Source organism: Anoplopoma fimbria, chromosome 16 (genome assembly GCF_027596085.1).
Source record: "Anoplopoma fimbria isolate UVic2021 breed Golden Eagle Sablefish chromosome 16, Afim_UVic_2022, whole genome shotgun sequence".
In the NCBI taxonomy this organism is placed as follows: domain Eukaryota; kingdom Metazoa; phylum Chordata; class Actinopteri; order Perciformes; family Anoplopomatidae; genus Anoplopoma; species Anoplopoma fimbria.
In genome coordinates, this window is record NC_072464.1 from 15,339,263 (window position 1) to 15,360,245 (window position 20,983).

General features: G+C 40.0%; 1 protein-coding gene across 1 annotated transcript; it reads left to right on the forward strand.

The window, feature by feature from the left end:
• The first annotated feature begins 1,981 nt into the window (after window positions 1–1,981).
• Window positions 1,982–20,883, forward strand: ptprna (protein tyrosine phosphatase receptor type Na). The gene is made up of 24 exons (XM_054615125.1): window positions 1,982–2,491; window positions 5,845–5,895; window positions 9,911–10,021; window positions 10,535–10,649; window positions 10,838–10,985; window positions 11,305–11,500; window positions 11,685–11,843; window positions 11,982–12,107; window positions 12,481–12,515; window positions 12,604–12,869; window positions 13,102–13,188; window positions 13,315–13,394; window positions 13,525–13,589; window positions 15,226–15,435; window positions 15,633–15,896; window positions 16,031–16,178; window positions 16,298–16,371; window positions 16,946–17,023; window positions 17,265–17,384; window positions 17,808–17,974; window positions 18,808–18,861; window positions 19,022–19,086; window positions 19,609–19,682; window positions 19,813–20,883. Exons 1-24 carry the CDS (start codon window positions 2,416–2,418, stop codon window positions 19,882–19,884), a joined length of 2,841 nt encoding a protein of 946 aa, XP_054471100.1. The 5' UTR covers window positions 1,982–2,415; the 3' UTR covers window positions 19,885–20,883.
• The last annotated feature ends 100 nt before the right edge of the window (window positions 20,884–20,983 follow it).

Sequence of the window (20,983 nt, forward strand, 5' to 3'; positions counted from 1 at the left end):
ATCTCAGAGCCCCCCCCTGCCTTGGGCCGTTTCTCAATACCAAGTACGGTCAAGTATGGACTTGCAAACTTGCAAGTTCATACTTGGATAGTTCCGACTCGGGAGTTTTTCAAACTCCCGAGGACGGGAGGACGCAGTAAATCATTTTGCAATTGGAACAGCAGCGAACTTGATGACGTCACCAACGTCACGACGTCACCAACTCAGCTCGTCGGTCCCGCCTACTCCGGTTATCTTCAGTCATATATATATTATTATTATTATATTCTTTATTGATCCCCATGGGGAAATTCGGGTGTTGCAGCAGCTCAACTACATAGAAACAGATAATAAATACACATATTATACAATAAAATAAAAATAGAATAAAATAAAAAATAAGAATACAAATAAATATATTGACAATAAAACGAAATATGATATAAAACACAACCCTGCCTTTTTTCGTTTTTTAGAAAATATTAAAATATTATGTATATGTATAAATATATATATATATATATATATATATATATATATATATATATATATATATATATGTTTTGTGTTACATCTGCAACCACAACCACAGAGACACCGGAGCCAGCGGCACATCTGGAGGAGCCTTGCCGAGATCAGGCTGTGTCAGCGGGCTGCATGAGAACCACCGCCCGGTCTCCTCTGGTCCTCTCATCTCCGACAAACGTCGGCGCACAAATGGCTCTATCTTGATAAATCGACCGCATATTTTAAGTCTTAACAACTACATTCTCGCTTAAAAAAATGTTAAAACTAAATTCCGTTACACAACAGCAGCAGTATTTAAACAAAATCATTTTTCTCCGCTTTTTTGTATATCTGATAAATTTTCCACTTGTATGTTGAAATGCTTATACTGTGTGTGATAATTGGCACATTGATTCCCTATTTAAAGTTCTATAAAGTCTACTCCGATGCATCCTTTTTGGGCGGAATTGTGCACAGTTTGTCTTTCATTTATTTAGTAAAAAAACTTGTGTAAAAAAAAAAAAAAAGCTTGGGGGGGGGGGGGGGGGGGGCGGACTCGGAGGGGACTCGCCCAGAGGTGTAATTCCATGTCTCAAACCGCCACGGTCAGTATGGACTTGCAAACTTGCAAGTTCATACTTGGATAGTTCGACTCGGGAGTACAAACTCCCGAGGACGGGAGGACGCAGTACGGTCATTTTGCAATTGGAACAGCAGCGAACTTGATGACGTCACCAACGTCACGACGTCACCAACTCAGCTCGTCGGTCCCGCCTACTCCGGTTATCTTCAGTCATATATATTATTATTATTATTATATTCCTTTATTGATCCCCATGGGGAAATTCGGTGTTGCAGCAGCTCAACTACATAGAAACAGATAATAAATACACATATTATACAATAAAATAAAAATAGAATAAAATAAAAAATAAGAATACAAATAAATATATTGACAATAAAACGAAATATGATATAAAACACAACCCTGCCTTTTTTTTCGTTTTCATTTAGAAAATATTAAAATATTATGTATATGTATATATATATATATATGTATATGTTTTGTGTTACATCTGCAACCACAACCACAGAGACACCGGAGCCAGCGGCACATCTGGAGGAGCCTAGCCGAGATCAGGCTGCTGTCAGCGGGCTGCATGAGCACCACCGCCCGGTCTCCTCTCTGGTCCTCTCATCTCCGACAAACGTCGGCGCTTTTTTCAAACAGGCTCTATCTTGATAAATCGACCGCATATTTTAAGTCTTAACAACTACATTCTCGCTTAAAAAAATGTTAAAACTAAATTCCGTTACACAACAGCAGCAGTATTTAGACAGTTATAACTGACAGTTGTGAGCCGTCTCCGCTGCTGTCGGCTCTTGTTTGCTGGTGAAATGCATTCTGGGATACTTGGCTGTCCAAAGTCCACACAAGTCTACTCCGATGCATCCTCGGTATAATGGGCGGAGCGAGGACACTTCCGGGTATCTGGACCGTACCAGAGCCCGTCTTCTCTGACCGTACTTGGCTTGATGCGAACTTGTGTATTGGAACAGTACTTGGGCCGCGCTAGATGACGTTTCACAAGTTCACGAGGACACAAGTACAGAGAAGTTCACATATTGAGAAACGGCCCTGAGGTTGTAGAGCGGTCCTACGTTATTTCCGCAGTCGTGCAGCGGTGTGCGCGTCCACATCCTCCTCCCCATCCTCACGCCCCGCCTTGCCACTGAGGAATTAGTTCATTTTTTTTTTTTTTTTCAGCCATTCATTTCTATTTTTCTGTCACATGGTTCTCTCTTGGTGCAATGTGAGCTGTCGACATATTGGCTGCGACGCGTTTTAAAATGATGGGGATTTAAAAAAAAGAGGGGACGAAGCATAGGGGACTCCGCATCTTTCTCTCCGCATCTCTTCAGGGGATCATGCAACACCTTAAGCCATGGCGAGCTCTGCTCCTCTTAACCGCACTGTGCCAACCAGGGCTCTCAGACAAATACGGTAAGATGATTGTGGTGCTGATGCAAGGTCCTTATCAGAAAATATCAGTCATATTCCTGTAATATCCCCAAAGGTACATCATGTGTCTAAGTAGCTAATGACTTTACGGTGATCTCATCCGACTGTGGGATACTTTATCCTCTGTGGCATCACTATTATGCTCCTGTAATATTATTCCAACAGAGACTGCATTTTGGGATATCTGTATTTACGTGTCATTCTTCCAAAAACGACCTGTAAATGATTTGGCATAGCTAGATGGGGTTTGTGGGTAAATGTAGAGGCTGATAATGAGATTAGGCTGAGGCGGAGCAGAGATGGAGGATGATAGTGAAGAAGAGAAAACCTGAGTGTTTTATTTATTTTTCTTGTAGAGCCTGGGACACTTTTAGAAAATAATGATTCATGTCATGCCACCGTCACTCCTCATGCTGTTATATTATTATGTTGTTTTTTGTTTGTAGTTCTTTCTATTAAGAAGGGGGTAGGAAAGCCACCAAATCCAGCTGTTTGGGATAAATAGATCAAGAATAACATACAGTGCATGAGTAAAAATAAAAAGCAGACAGCAAAATATTTTTTTTAAACATAAAAGAAGAGATAAAAAGTTATGTACCATAAAAAGTAATATGATACTATACCCTCAAGCCATAAAAGACTGCTTTTAATTAGAGATATACTTTAGGTTACATATTCTATCGACTGAAAAAAAAAGAATGAAAATAAGTTGATTGTTTCCTACTTTAAAAAAATGCATTTACTGATGCCTGAACAGTGTCAACCTCATATTTCACTCTCAGTAGTAGAAAGGGCAGCAGTCATAGCTATATGTTAATATTAATGACAAGGGCAGCTGTAGTCATTTAAGCTTATTGTTTATTGCAAATATTGCATAATTTTTCTGTTTGTAGATTAGAGCATTAAAATGGATTAATTTGTCATTGAGACATTGATGCAACAAGTGAATTGTTACGCCCCTTATACAATACTGTCTGTCTGACACATGAAGGTGCAGATTTGTGAAGTATGGAGTGAATTAAATGAGTAATTCAGACAGAGATTGCCAAAAGACAATTTTATTCTCTCCCCCAGGTTTTCTCCGAGAAAATCAAGTGAGCATAATTTTGTACTAACAGAACGGTTGCCACTAACATTATTTCCCAATTACCTTGTACGGTATATATAAAGCAATTTGAATTATTTTAGGGATATCTTATATGCTTATTAAGTCATGTTTATTATTTGAGTGCAATGACTCAAATGTGATGTATTAAGCACCTTACAAAAAATGTATTAGAGTTTATTTTAGACATTTATAGCATATAATTTGGATAGCAAGGGAACCATAATAAACTTGCAATTTATCAAACCAATTATAAAAAACAGCAAAACTGAACATTAAATGTTGGTAAAATATTGGTCTTTAGTGTTGTATGCCATTAAAATTCATACATCATGAGACAACTGCTTTACTAAAATACCATGAAAAGAAACACCTAACAAAGAACAATGGACGGCTCACTGGGAAGCCATTCTGCAATAGCCTGAGATTTCAGCACCATGGAGAGAAACCAGTAACCACTGTTGCTTCCCTTTGTCCATTCATCCATTAACGCCTCTTTGCTTCCATCTCTGTTCTTTCACACATGCATGCATCCACCTGTTCATTTGATTATCCATCCATCCATATGTCTGACTGTCCATCGTCACACACACAGTATGATGCCTATGTCAGAGCTGACGTCTCTGCTGCCAGCCGTTCCTCAAGAGCCGATGACCTGTTGCTAGATCATGTTTCCCCTTAAATTGTATTAAGATTCATTGGAACCTTTTAGCTACTTTAATTTTTTTTTAGCTCCATGGTGCTTTATTGGCCCAACACTACCAGATGTCCCTTCCTGGACAAACAGTCAGTGTTTGATGGCTAAGATTGGCGTTTACACAGTCACTCAGATCCCTCATTATTTCATCGACACGTGAAGGTTCACTAGCCCTCCACAGATTGTAGAGATCAGGTTTCCGGGATAATGGGCATGTTGTTTCGCAAAACGGTACAAGACACTCTTTTGATGTTTTAAGAAAGTCATCAAATTTGTGTGCAAGATTGAGAGTAAGGTTTCGTCCAAATAATTCCACATGAAGTGATGTTAGGAATTCCAGAAAACTGCCCCATTTGTCATTAATTACAGCCTCAGCTTTAAAAGTTCCAAGTAAAAAAGAAGGCATCAAAGATACACAAGATACTCACGTACACTGAGTGTGCACAGTGTGTGTTTTTCTTGACAGAGAAAGTAGAGGTGAGTCACTGAAACCGCTTTAGATTCTGCGTCACTTCATTTAAAGGTTGAGGAAATAGTTCTCAATCTTTTCTATCCATTCAATTCAAAACCATTCTGCCAAACAGCTACCAACCTTCCATCTTTTGCATTTCATTTGGGATAATAATTATCTGTCATTTCCTCACATACTGTTAACACAGATTTTATACAATTTATATCTGTATTGTATATGCAAACAGCTACAAAAAATGATTTTCCTCAGGCAAGATGGGGCAAAGAGAGACACGATGTGTGTTGTGAAAGAGAAGGCAGACAGAATAATCCATCCATTCTGCTGTTTTCCTATCAGTTGTCAGCCACCTGCTCCTTCCCACACTGCCACGAGGTCTCATCCTAAAATATGTGGAACAACTAAAAATGGAAATTCAAAGAAATTACCAAAAATACTAGTGACAACACCATTCAATAAAATAAAAAAACAGTTAACAAATTAGCATAACAATGTAGCTCTTCCTACTAATTCATTTTTATTTTACATCAACAAAACATGTTATCTCTCGTCAGGCTGATCAAAGGTATATAAGTAGAAACGCTGACAGGTTTTCCAACCTGTAATGCATTCTGATGATGTCTATGCAAGAACACAATTTTCCAAGTGAAAATAAGATGATTTTGTATACTTCAAGGTTTTCAGAAGTTGCAGGTTTTTTGCTAATTAGTGTAGGCACTTTAGATTAAAGCTGCTTTTATAATGTCTTTGTGAAATTATATTATATAAGTCTTATAAATGATAAGTGAAGTGTATGTGGGAGTTGAATAAGAAAGACAGGGTGTGTGTGTGTGTGTGTGTGTGTGTGTGTGTGTGTGTGTGTGTGTGTGTGTGTGTGTGTGTGTGTGTGTGTGTGTGTGTGTGTGTGTGTGTGTGTGTGTGTGTGTGTTTTAGAAACCACATTTGAAGCTGATTATAATGAGTAAGCCAGGGTTAGGGTCACTATGTTGTGTTTTCTAAATGTGAAGTAGAGCAGATTTTGAGTACATCTTAATCCTCTCTCTCTTTCTCTCTTTTTACCTCAGGTTGTCTGTTTGAGAGAAAGCTGTGCACAAGGGATCAGTTCTGCTCAGATGGTGAGTAAAAAATGCACACATTTGTATAAACACACACACACACACACACACACACACACACACACACACACACACACACACACGCAATCAAACATAATCTCTCTATTGAACGTCTACTTTCTTAATCTTTTTTGAACCCCTTCAGCATAATTAATTATTAACCCTGCAGCTGGTAACACACACACACAAACACACTGTATGTGACTGGAAACGCTAACAAGTCAAGGATTTTTCCTCTCTCAGCCCCATGTGTCCCTCACCATCACCTGCCCCTCTCCCTTTCCTCATCTTTATCTAAGCCCCTCCCCGGCTCTACTGTCTCCATGGCAACACTGACATCATTGTGAGGTCGAATTGTTGTGGCAATACAGCAATGAGTCACTGACACACACTTACGCACTTCTCTGTGGAAATTTCACTTACGCACATGAACAGCCATTGGATGGAATACAAAATGGATCAGCGTACTTAAAGCTAGGGAGCAGACGCAGGGCTGTATTTATGTTCAGGGTCTGAGAGGAACGTAATGACTACTCAAAGGTTTTCAGTCTGATAGGTTGAAATGAGCCTTTTGTTTCTCTGTCTGCTTGCTTGATTCTTTGTCTCTTCAAGAGACCACAATTCAAAATAGGCTGCAATCAATCTGTCTGTTTGTTAGACACCAAACAAATGCTAATTGACCTATTTTTGTAGCTTGTGGGAGGAAAATATTTAAAATATTTAAGTACACAGGGTGAATAGACAATACAGGTCTCCCTGTGACTAACACATAAAGAGAACGCAGCTACTGTGTTGAGTTTAGAAGGAGAGGTGTTTGACTTAATAAGACAACTAGTAGCAACAGTACCATCAATAGAAAACAATACTACACTTTAAACCAAGTATTGTACTGCACAATTCATTGCTGTAAGCTGTCTGTAAGTCTATGATTTTATGATTTTGGGTGACATGTTTGAGGAAAAGATGAAAGAGAGGAAAGATGAAATATTCTAATGTTAATGGAATGTCTATTAAATTGTCTCAAAAACCTTGCAACAATAGCTATTTTTTAACCCTCTTACGTATAATACAGACATGCTTCATTAGAACTATATGGCAGTGATTGTTAATGTTTATTTTTCTTTATCTTCTCAAATGCAAATATGGCAGTAATTATATAACAGGTGATATCAGACTGCTTCATTATTATTACCTACTTTGATGCAGGCTTCTTTGCTGATGAACCATTATTATTATTATTATTATTATTATTATTATTATTATTATTATTATTAATAGTCCCGCTGCGGGACTAATAAAGGATTATCTTATCTTAAATCATGTATCAATATCAATTTGGTCTCTCTGTGTTCAGTGAGATTGATCCAGTAGCCTCTGCTAAAAAGTATGCCTTCTAGCAGAGCTTAAAAATTGAAAACCCTACTACTAATCAGCTAATGTGAGTCTTTGAATTGAACTAAACAAAGTAATTTAAATTGGTAAAGTTATGTTTAATTTACACTCAACACTAATGATAAAGGGGCCATCTTTTTTTTCAGCGTCCCCTAAGGTTTTGTCAAGACAGTGGTGCGTCCACACAATCGGAAAAATCGGTCTAAAAGGGTTAATTAGTGTTAAAGTTATTTGCTTTCTGCTTGCCTGCCATTCGTGATGGGAACAATGGATTGTGTCTTGGTGAGCTATATGGAATGCACAGCATCGTGTTGTGGCTCTCAGCAGTTGTGTGGCTGGCCCCTATAGATTTGGCTGTATGCCAAGCAGATAAGACATTTTTCAGGTTGTTACTGTTGCACAGTTTCTATCCATTTGGTAGAAGTAGTGGAGTGTGCAGTGTTGGACATCGGGCCCTCAATATTTTTTCATTTCTCTCAAAGATATTCAGAGATGGTTGTTTGTTCTCAGTAGTGTCACATAGGGTCATTTATACACAGACCAAGGTCAATATGATGTTGGTTGCAAACATCTCCCCTGTCGGGCCTGTTGAGTCTGTTAGAGTGTGAGGCCAGCGTTAAACAGTATTAGGTCATACATTGTCACCGGAGTGGCGGTGTGCACAGGTGTAGTACCCTGACCTTGTCAAGCTGCAGCTCCTTGAGGTGTTGACTTTGCGGATGACAGGTTGATGTACAACATGCATCCGGGCAGCACACGAAGTAAGGTTCCGTGGGTCTGTTGTAATTGTAATTGTAAAAGAGATCATCAGATGGTTGTTGTAGTCAATGTATCAATGGAAATAAATTTAGAACTGAAAAAATAAAGATCAATAAACCATCTAAAACACCACTTTTTTATGTCCCTAGTTTGGTTGCCATGGCTTTACTGTGAATACACACTCTTTTCTTTATAGGGCTTACACAACTTTCGTCCATTAAAGAATGCTTGTCATCACTATAAATTTGACAAATTAATTTGATTAATTTTAATTATTATTTGGAGCATTTTTCTTTTTTTTTACCATATCATTTGAGACAAACATCCCATTTCTTCGATGTAACATATGTATCCACTGTTCAACACTGAATACTAAAGTATGTTCCCTGCACAAAAGTGATACCCACAGAAATAACACAAGCTCCAAAAATAGTCACAATCCAATCAAACCATGCAGTTTGGTGTCTTCTCTCCTTTCGTCCTCCATTACTCCTCCTCCCGTTCCTCTTCTCTCTGTCTTCAGTCTGTTCACCACTAGTGATAAGAGCTACTGTATGTCTACCCTTCCAGTGCATTTCTTTGCCTGGATACAATATCCATTGTCGTATCACATCATCAACATCAAGTATTTGTAATTTGATTATTGGTTGGCTGGTAGGCCCACGGTCTCACCATGGCAGGTTGGCTTGAGTGGGATTTAGCCAGTGTAGTGTGGTGACTCATCAGTGCGTCACATAATACGTAGTCCGCTCTGCTTTGTCTTTATTCCCATCACATCGCAGTCTGACTCTTTTTGTTCAGAAAAATCTTCCTTTGCACTCACTGAAATTATTGGTAGTTCAATATAAAGTAAGACATTTCAGTTTCTTATGTATCTAACTCAGTTGTTTAACCTCCTGAATCTTTTCTATGTAATGCTAAAGCGGGACAGCAAGCAGGGTAGGAATCTTCCAGTATGAACTGCTTGATATCCTGTTTCCAGATACCTTTCATTGTGGTTTATGTTCAAAAATTATAATAATTTATTTAGAAAGGGTGAACCATCTAGGTCATATACCTCAGAATGATGCATCAGCATGACTGAAGAGCTGATGCATGAAATTGTGTGGGTTAAGATTGAACATGAACATTTCTTCATGTACTGCAAATGATCAAAATATTGATTCATTTATGATCAGGATGTGAGAACAGTTCGCAGAAAATAATACTGAGCAAATGCTATCTTTTTTTTTTCTGTTGCCATGAGAGTGCCTGCAGGTTAGCAACTATTTTTCTAAAGCACACTCACTGACAGTCTCGTAACCTCGTCAAAAGCAGTGAAAAAGCATTGTAAGTGTGTGGGCTGTACTTCAAAAGTATGACTCACTGCTGTGGGTTAGTGTGGTGTTGGCCACATAAGAATCAATTGTATGATTACAGTACTGCAATGTACCTCAAGGCCAGCTTCACTGAGATATTTGTGGGGAAAATGTCTACAGTTTTCAAAGAAAATCTAAGAAAACACTAACGTCAATATCTGTAGGGTCTTGTTACATTTGCTAACAACGACTATAATATCTAAAGGCCTTTTTCACAACATGCATTTTGATTTGTCAGAGTTGGAAAAGGTGTTACTCATAACTTGTTATACATGTTCTATTCCAGTGCCCCAGAGTATAGGCTGGAAATCACTTTAAAAAGAAATCTCAAACGATTATACTGGCAAAATAAGAGTTAAAATGTTTACTGTGTGTGTGTGTGTGTGTGTGTGTGTGTGTGTGTGTGTGTGTGTGTGTGTGTGTGTGTGTGTGTGTGTGTGTGTGTGTGTGTGTGTGTGTGTGTGTGTGTGTGTGTGTGTGTGTGTGTGTGTGTGTGTTCATTCCAGATGGGCTGTTTGGTCATTGTCGTACCTCTAAGCAGGACCTGGTCCAGTACCAGGTGTCAGTTCCTGTTCTGAAGAGGATGCAGGAAGTCCTCAAACAGCTCATGCTACAAGGTGAGATGATACATAAAAACCATCACCAGCATTCCTTGACAAAGTCAAAGGTTAAGACAAAATAGCTGTGTGATCTCTTTTGGGGTTCATTTTAACAATCTTTTATGAAAATGACATTCTATATTCTATTTTTGTTACTATACCTAGACCATAATACCTACAACAGTGGTGCTTTTGCGTTAATGCTAACGTCAACACGTAATATGTTCAAAAGAACAATGCTAACATGCTGATGTTTTAGCAGGTATAATCTCTACCATGTCCATCTTAGTTTAGCGTTTTAGTAAACTAAGATGGACAGTGCAATGTACAGGCAAGCCATTTATTATACAAGCACTTTAAAATCCCATAAGAAACTCTTTCACACACACCTTGGGCTTGCATTCTCAACTTCTTAATTGCTCTATGTATGTGTGTGTGTGTGTGTGTTTGTGTGTGTGTGTGTGTGTGTGTGTGTGTGTGTGTGTGTGTGTGTGTGTGTGTGTGTGTGTGTGTGTGTGTGTGCGCGCATAGGTCTTTCCTGGCAAGACGACATCACCCAGTATATTTTATCAAAGGAGCTGAAGAGAGTTCCCCATACCACCCAGTCTAAGCCAAACTCCTCCCCCTCCTCTTCTCATTCATCTCAGTAAGTACCCTCCATCTACAGTGATATACAGTGAGGAATGTACACTTTACACAAAAAAAACGGCATCAAAGGACAGAGTAAGAGCCAAACTTTATTTTCACCCTCTTGGAGTCAACATTTATTTACCTCCTCCCAAGCCCTGTGTGTGTTTATCATAATCATCTCTTTGGTTTTCTCTGTGTTGCCAGGTCCAAACAGAACATCCCCCATCACCACAGTTCTAAGTCGGGGTCCGCACCTCCTGGTGGCAACTATGTGGACTATATGATTGTCGAGCCTCCTCAGTCTCCACTCCGCATGCAGACAGCCCCGATGGACCCATATGCATACCCCCAGGTACACATACACACAACATGAGAATCCAAAAGTAGCAGTATGTGTGTGTGTCAACATAGAAAACTAGTTCCAAGTCATAAGTTTGGTTACAAAAGACAATGATTCACGCATGAAATTCCGAATAATAGAGGCTAACAATATTTCATCACAATCTAAAGTTAAACGCAATCTTAGAACATTACAATAGAAACCTGTTTTAAGGATTATTACATTACTGTCAAAGAAAAGGAAAATACATATAGATATAAGGAAACAATCTAAATCGTAGACTCAAACACATGCACAAAGTACTAAATCAGTGTACCTCTACTGATTCCAGCATAGGTATCAAGAAGACGTAGAGCGATCCCTCATTGGAGGAGGAGTTGGTTATGCCCGCCCTTCCTCAAGGTCCCAGGCCAATCAAAGAGAGCGAGAGCGTGACAGGCAGCTGCTACAGGAAGCATTGTCTCTATACCTGGCGTCTGCTCAGCCTTCTTATCGCCAGCGAGGGGCCGCTTCCATGTCTCGTGCAGGTAAACAGCATGTTCTGTGTTCCAAAAGAAGACACACAAGATAAAAGCTGTTCAGAAAAGAAGAAAACATTAACGTTTGTCTGGCCAGAAACAAAAATACTGTTAAAGCTTTTTGGAAGATATTTCTTATACAGTTAAAACAGAACTAAACAATTCTCTTTACCATCATAACCTATGATGATAGGAGCAGGTCTGCCTTACTATGAGGACCTGGAACTGGAGATACCAGTGGATTATGTGGAAGACTACACCCTAGAGGAGAGACTTGGTACTGCTGGCAGACAACAAACACAGCAGAATAAAAAAGTTCCCCAGGAGATCAGCACTCTGTCTGGAAACAATGGTGAGGAGAAGGAACTTAATGTTGCTTCAACATATTTAATCAATGGGGACACTTACAGAGTGTGCGTATACAACACTTCCATCCAATTTTAAAACTGGAAATCGGAAAGATAATGCTGACTTTGCTATCCTGTGTTAGACGACCTTCTCCAGAGGATGTCAGGAGTCTTGAAGAGGTACGGAGTTGACCCTAGAGAGCTCAGCCAACAGCAGCTCTACAAGCTGGCCCTCATTCTGCAGCTGATACAAGCCCAAGAAAAAACAGGTAATTAATTAATGTAAAGTCTTACAGTAATTTCAAATCAACAACTAAATAGAAACAAGATCTCCTCTTACACATAAAATTGGAATACAATGCTTCAATATCAAGCTTTAACTTCTATATCTGTATATATGTGAAGTATTCAAGGTTAAATTCAATTTCCATGCTACAACCAGTGACCATGTGACAATAAAGTCTACCTTTTTAAGATTGTGGAGACAATTTAAATAAAATCTGTTGAATACCCCAAGTAGATAAATAGAAGAATTTGACAGTTTACCCTTGAGTAAATAGGGAAAACAGATTATGCAGATATTGATTTATGTTTTTTTTGTAGTATTTTATTAAGAACATCACTTCATCTGTCTTCACACAGATCCAATTGAGAAAGACCTCATCACCCTCAAGGAGGTATGTCAGCATTCATTGTCAGCAGTGTTCACACGAAGCAATCATACACCTTTTTTTCACTGATAGGTCTTCTATTATTCCCTCTTAGATGCAGCTATTGAAAACAGACAGTGTGTCCCATAAGCCGGAGAAGCCCGCCCCTGTTCCTCGTCCCCCTAATGCCCCTCCTGCACCCACCTCTACCTCAGTCCAAGCTACACCTCAAGCCAAGAGCGCCAGCCTCCTCCCTTCTGCCTCCCTGCCTCCGAAGGTCAACCCTCCTGAAGGTGGACAAGGCTTAAAGGATCAGGGGCTGCCGGTGGTTGAGGGCACAGGAGCCAAGGAGGAGTATGGGTACATAGTCACCAACCAGAGGTTAGCACACAATCAAATTCAATTTTCTTTTTGTTAAAAAAAAAGGAACTGCTGAAAAAAGAAGCACATATCTTCCTGTGGAGCCAATCACTATTATCAGGAAACACGCTGTCATGAAGTAGCAATATGTGAAATCACTAATTGTCATATTAATTGCCAGTAAAGAGCATCAAATAGGACATTTATTGAACATGACGTTAACAAGGAGGATAATGATGTTTTTCATTTGTAGTCCTTTGAGTTTGTATAACGGAGTGAAGCTGTTGGAGCTACTGGCTGATAAGATACACCTGACAACCAGCAGCTTCATCAACATCAGGTAACACCACCGCTATGTGTGTAGCAGTGTGTGAGAGAGTCGTCATTTTTTACTCTAAACAATAAGAATAGTTCACACAGTTCTAAAGCATCTAACGTATGTGTCCCTGTGTGTTTGTGTTGCCAGTGTGGTGGGCCCTGCTCTGACATTCCGCATCCGCCAGAATGACCACAACATGACGGCTGCAGAGGTGGCTGCTAAAGCTGGTGAGGCTCAAAACCACACAGACACACCAACACAAGCATGAAGTGAAATGTATGTGGGGTCACTCTCCTCAAATACCATTTCACCAATGTTTTTTTTCTCAAAAATGTTTTGTTTTTTTCACGCAAACAGTAACTGAAAAGAACTTCCTGGAGTCTGAGACAGGCTTGAAGATTGTGCAGACTGGTGTGGGAGAGGTACTTCATACACACATACACAGAAACTCACTTAGTCTCTGAGGAACATTTCCTTTCTAACCCCTCCTATCAGGAACATGTGGAGCAGTTGTCCCGGCAACAGAGATATAATCACGCCTCTGTATTGCCTACCATTTACCATCTATTAATTCATGGACCCTAGCTTGACAGATGACCAGACTTCCTATTGTGAAATTATACTCCTGACAGACTACCAGCTGAATCTACTACCTGCCTTTATTTGTGGCTGTCTTGTGTAGTTGCAGAGTGACTTGATTCTGTACCTTCACCCAGGACTGTTGCGTTATTTGATTTGGGCCATATTACTGGTACTTTGAAATGATTGCTTGCAAAATGGTTCAGATACACAGCTGGGTGTGTTAGTGAGGAAGACCTGCAGTGCCGATTATAAAACATGACGCACAGGATGTGTTTGCAATCGTTGAGGATATATGTGGTATTGCTCTGCGGGAATATCATCAAATGAAGTAAAATGAGCTCGATTTTTGGAAAGAAAAATGACTTTTATGAGCACAAGCACTGTACTTTGACGCAGCACAGACAGAGGCAGTACATCCATCTCAGTTATATAGCTCATTTTCCATCCACCGCTACACTTGCTGTGCTGCAAAATTGTGTGTGTGCGTTTGTCTGTGTGCGTAAACCCCTGTGAGTGTGTGCCACCTGGAGTGCAAGTGGCCAGAACAAATCAGCGAGTCTGCACCTCATAACAACCAAACCATCATCTCACTTGTTGCCATGGTGCTTCATCTCTCCCAGCCCCCACCCCCTTCTGTGGCTCCCCAGATCCCAGGTGCTATGGCAACAGTCACAGGTGTCACTACCCTCATTATTCGCACACTTACACACACTCTCCGCCTTATATCAGGCCTCTGAATCATCGCCTGCATCTCAAAATGTATTTCTAATGGATTGATAACAAAACGGCCATTTTGACTAAATATCAGAAGAACACACACACACACACACACACACACACACACACACACACACACACACACATATACACACACACACACAAAGACATGAACGCACACACCTATTGAGCTCAGGGCTGCGGATAATATTGTAATTGTCCTGCCACTACATTAATGGAACATGTGTATCAGATCGTTCAGAAATTACCTTTTTTTTTTATTAATTCAGTTGAAATGAAAGCATGATTGAATACTAATGTACACCTACATTTTTAAATGAATGTGTTTAATTAATTCTGTTTTATTTGGCAGATTAGTGAAAACTGTATTGAAAGACAGAAAATAAGATGAAGGGCTGGAATGACACACTGCTGTCTTTTTAACAGGCTCCTGGTTGATACTATCATGACTTCTCAGACCTCTGTCTTTAAAACTCAACATCAACCTCTCACTGAGCCGAGCTTGCTGTCATGTACAGTTACATAGAAATAAACGTGGTGTTAGAATGAAATGAGTGACCTTTAAATTCCAGCGGTGAGTCCCAATGGTAGCTTAGCTTGAGTTGACTACTCTCAAAAGGCAAGATGTGCATGTCAACAAATGGAAATAGCACTATGGTTAGATAATAATATGTTTTCCTTTGTGTTAATTCCCCACTGCCCATCGCTTACTAACTCTTTATGATGTATTTTCCCCAGAGGACAGATACACGGGGTCTACCCCAGGTAACCAGGGTTTCCCAGGGCTCCAGTGGCACAGTCATCACCCTTGTTTCAATGGCAGTCGTTGGAGGTGTGTTGGTATTGGCCATGGCCGTAGCCTGTCTCAGGCACCACACTCAGCAGGTGGCCAATGGCAAGCTTGGACTGGGGCCAGAGGGAGGAGCAGAAACTCACTTTGACTACCAGGTGAGGATACATTAGGAGATTCAGGACTGGGTAAAGGCCATTTATTAATCATAGTTTCTAATTTCTAGTACATAAAATCTTACAGTAACTAATTATTCAATAATCTGTATTAATAATTCTGCATAGTTGCAGCCCTGTTATCAATAAATTACCTTTTTTTTTTTTTACTGTTCTCCCTCTCCTTACTTTCCACTCAGGAGCTGTGTCGCCAGCACATGGCGTCCAAATCCTCCCTGTGCCGCCAGGACTGTGTGGCTGGTGTGAGCAGCATGGCGGGTTCTGCCATAGGCACGGGTGCTGGCGGTCGACGGGGTACAGACACGTCCCGTGTCAGCAGCGTTTCCTCCCAGTTCAGCGACGGCCCCCAGCACAGCCCGTCCTCCACCCACAGCTCCACCCCGTCCTGGAGCGAAGAGCCAGCCCAGTCTAACATGGACATCTCTACTGGTCACATGATACTGGTGAGTTATTGAGTGGAGGGACCAGTCTTCCCAGTGTAGCGAGGGAATCTCTTGCTGTGAAAGTCATCCTTTTGCTCTATTATCAGATATTAACTGTCCACACTTTGACTATGTGCATGTCATCTCTCCGTCAGGCTTATATGGAGGACCACCTGCGTAATAAGGACCGCCTTCAGAGGGAGTGGGAGGCTTTGTGCTCCTACCAGGCTGATCCCAGTTCAGTGGCCGTGGCGCAACTCCCGAGCAACATGGACAAAAACAGACATGCTGAATCTCTCCCCTGTAAGTTCATCAGTGTCCCTTTTTCATGTCTTTCTCTGTCTGCGATTGTGTCATGTTTGTCATATTTCCCAGTCATTTGTGCAGTGACTTGTTTTTTGACAGCTGTTTTCTTTTTACAGATGATCACACTCGGGTGAAGCTGAAGACTGAAGTAAATCACAATAAACAGGACTACATCAACGCCAGCAGCATTGTAAGAATTCTTCAAACAATCAAAACTTTTTAAGTATGTGATGATATTTTTTTCATTTTCGGTTTGTTAATTGGTGATTATCACCTCATACAATGTGAGGATTTAAATAGACAGGTGGTCTGATTATTGTCATGTCTGATGCACTATAATTATTTTTGAAATATTGGTACATACTTGAACTAAGAATATACTTTAGACTGTATTGCTGATAGATTTTCATTGTTGATCAGTTCAGCAAGAAACAAATAATTTGTTACCAGAGAAAGAAAATCTTTGGACTGTGAATATTACATCTATCTGGATGTGTCTTAAAGTCACATTCGGTTTTCCAAAGCCTGTCCCTTTATCAGAATACGAAAATGTAGACCTAATTCAAGTCTAATCTGTAAAATGTAATTCATGTCCAAGAGGTCAAAGAAAAGATCTTAAAACCGCTGTCTCATGCATTTATACCAACATCACTGTATAAAATGATATTGCTTCCTTACTGTAACTCATATCTGTTTGAGAATCCTCAGGAAAAAAAATAAACTAGGAAATTCAGCTCTCTTCTTTCTCATTTTTAACCCCACAGTTTGATCATGACCCTCGTCAGCCATCTTATATCGCCGCACAAGGACCACTGGCTCATACTGTCGCTGATTTCTGGCAGGTCAGTGCAATCTTTGCTCTATACTTTTTATGTTTCACTCCCAATTTTTCAAGTTTATTTACTTTCTGTTTAGTGACAAATTAAGATGATGTAGGTCGTTGGAGCATTCAGTCCATCTGCAGGGAATCTACCGTGTTACTCACAGATTTATTTAAATGTGACAATCAGATGTGTGTGTTTACATATGTGTGTGTGTGTGTGTGGTGTGTGTGTGTGTGTGTTTGTTCTCTCCAACCCACAGATGGTGTGGGAGAACGGCTGCACGGTGATAGTGATGATGACAGCTCTGGTGGAAGATGGAGAGAAGCAGTGCGAGCGATACTGGCCCGATGAGGGCTCATCACTCTACCACATCTATGAGGTTCATTTCCTGTCGTAACTCACAACCTTTAATTTCACATTTTTCACAATTTCATAATTTTAAGAAATATATATTTAAGATTAATCTGATATTGATTTTAAATTGCATAATTCCGGTTATAATATGAATGTTGAGGAATAAAATTACATAAACATATATTGTACATTCAATGTTTTTCTTAAAAACTCTTTGTGTCCCCCAAGCAGAGGTTACACACCAATTTGTTTCCTCACATCTGAAATCACAATAATAGGGCCTTTTTGTCGTTTAAAAAAAGAAAAACTAATATTTTCAACACACAAAAGGATCTTGTGTGTTGAAATGATCCATCCATCATTTTGTTTACCCTCTTGCTCATATTTTTCTTTGTGTCTGCCATCCCTCCTGTCTTTCTTTCCCTCTCTGTCTCTTTGTGTTTATCAGGTGAACCTGGTGTCAGAGCACATCTGGTGTAAAGACTTCCTGGTGCGTAGCTTCTACCTGAAGAACGTCCAGACGCAGGAGACCAGAACCCTGACCCAGTTTCACCTGCTGAGCTGGCCGGCTGACGGCACCCCCACCTCCACCCGACCGCTTCTGGACTTCCGCAGGTAAGGAACTACACGATTACACGTAAATGCACACACACAGACTATCCCAACATCTGTCCTTGATTTCAACAGGATGCAGGAAACAGGTGGTCAGGATGCAGTGTGTGTAATGTTGTGGTGACTCACCCGGTACCCTAACGCATCAGTGGGTTCAAATCCTCCTGATCGCCTTCATCACATCCATCTTTTTTTGTCATTCTGCATGGCGTGCTCCACACTCCATACAATATCCATCACCTTAGCTCTGTCTCTCTCTCTCTCCCTCTCTCCCAGTGTGCAGGTTGATAGGTTTGTATTTTTAACATCTCCCAGTGTCATTTTTGTGGTTTGCAGCTAGTACTCTGGCTCCAGTTGCATAGTCACAAAAATGAGCATTGGCAGGTGTGACTGGCTACTGTAAGAGGGACAGTGAATCTGTGGCTTCCTCTCCACCTATCCTCTCCTGTTTTATCATCTCACAGTCATCCAAAACCTCATGCACTTTCTACTTGTGTCTGTCCTGACATCCTTTACCTCATTCCTGATCTTACTGTTTTATCTGTCATTTATCTTTCCATCCTTTACTCTCCCAGACTTGGACACATTGTACTTTCCTCTCATTGCTTTTTATTGAACCACAACCCACGAGTACCTGAAGGTGCAATAGAAACATTAGTAGTTGTGTTGTAAGCATTTATTAATGTCTTGATTACTGATTGAAGTAATTTATGTGTATTTATTCAATATGTGAATAAGGTCAGTTGCGAATACAAAGTTTATAGCAACACATTTATATTAAAGTATTTTTTCTGTTCTCCTTTCTGTCTCTGCTGTCCCTTGTTCCTGCTTTTCAGGAAGGTGAATAAATGCTACAGAGGTCGTTCCTGCCCAATCATCGTTCACTGCGGGTAAAAAAAAAAGAATCTCATGATTTCTGTGGAACATGAGAATTGGCAGAATCATACAATATGACCAATATGAATGTGTTTAGAAAGCAGATTGAGGTAACAAATTTGTATTGATTTACATGTGGATTGACAACTTCCTTTATACCTTGCAATCTCACAGTGATGGCACTAGCCGGACTGGCGCGTACATCCTCATTGACATGGTGCTGAACCGCATGGCCAAGGGTGAGTCGCTCACACACACACACACACACACGCACACGCACACGATGCCAAGGTTTGCTCATAGCAGCTCAGTGTGTAGGCCTACACTGATGAGTTACCTTTTTAGGGACAGCAGAAGGGGCTACAGTCACAATGAAGTTAAATAAAACTGCTTATGTGATATTTGAATTATTATTCCTCATTAAGGTATGAATAAACACCTGTATCATTCATGGTGGTTGTTCCATAAAGTAGGGCGTAATAGAGCTATGTAGCCGGATTTCTTTTGTTCAGATATCCATTTTTTTAGCATGCAAATCATACATATATAATCTTATAACTGAGGTTTTATTTTAGTCTGTCAAGCTAACATCAATTAGATAGCATTATAATTGTTTTTCTTAGTTGTTGGGATTATTTTTGAAATCCTGTTTGTTTTTATTGTTTTAAAGAGGGCTTAGAAAGAAGGTTCTTATCTCCTGTAGCACCAAAGCCTCAAAAACTTTGGAAGTGATGATTTTTACTGTTCCTGTTGTTGTTAAGGAGTGAAAGAGATTGACATCGCAGCCTCACTGGAGCACATCAGAGACCAGAGACCTGGCTTAGTCCGCACCAAGGTACCATACATCTGTGTTTGCACTATTTCAGGACTTTTAAGGTGGACGTCCATCCATCATAATCCAGTTATCTCTAACCATCCCTCTCACACCTTCCACTCCTCTGTTCCCCACCTCTCGTCCTGATCAGGACCAGTTTGAGTTTGCGCTGACAGCAGTAGCCGAGGAAGTGAATGCCATCTTGAAAGCCTTGCCACAGTGAGCTGAGGACGCAGTGGGGACATCCGCAGGCACACAGAAAGAATTACTCATGTATGTCTGGCCGTCACTGTAAATAAGAATTTGCTCAACCACACTTGGAGCAGTTACTGCTCTTGTTTTCAGCATGCAGTATTTTACCATCTACTCATTCTCTGGGTTTATAAAACTTTTTGGAACTTAATAAAATTATTTTTGGCAGGATGTACATATGGACAGAAGATCAAATCGTTTTACCAATACGGCACAAATTTGATCTTTTCTCTCTGAAGTTTCTACCGAATTAGACAACATGTCAACTACAAAGGGTGATATACTGTGACCTTTAACTTTTTTGCCCGAGTCTGACAGGATAGAATGCACTTCTGTTGATGGTTGTAATGACAAAGTGTAACATTGTCTACCTATGGACTTCCATTTGATTCCATCCTTGCTTCATCTTCCCTTTTACTGGACATGATGACATGATTACCTCATATGATCAATCAAGATGATTTACCACCAACACTGAGGTTTCATTTGGCTGTTATGTTGAACAATACAATTCTCTTGGTATATTGTTTAAATTCTTTCACAAACTTGTCAAATTTGTAAGAGCTCAATCTGGCTTGTACACAACAAGGTTTCAATTAATTTTAACTCTCCGAGTGTGTTGTAACTGTATGCTACCGTCTAGTGTGTGTTGATCTCCAGCAGGTTTTTATTTGTGAGGCTTGTCTTGTCTGCCATGACAACATGATGTTTTGCTTTAATCGCTGGTCCTGTTAGTTGCTATGGATTCTGTACGTTGATCACCAAGTACACCTCGCCTTCTCTCGCTCTTTCTGCACACAAAGTACCTTTGTTTGGGTTCTTTTATTGTCCTACTCAGTGTACGACCTTGTGATTAATGTAAATAATTCCTCCTGATGATTGTGTTTATTTCATGTAGCAGACAGATAATATAAGAAAATATCTATAAAAAATGTATTTTTATCTTGACCTGAATAAATTTGTGATGTGATGCAGCAAAAAAAAACTAAAAACAAGCCTCAAGCTCATTTTCAAAACGCCTGTTGTTTAGATGGAATTTTTGTTTTTTTAATATAAAAATGTATGTAAAA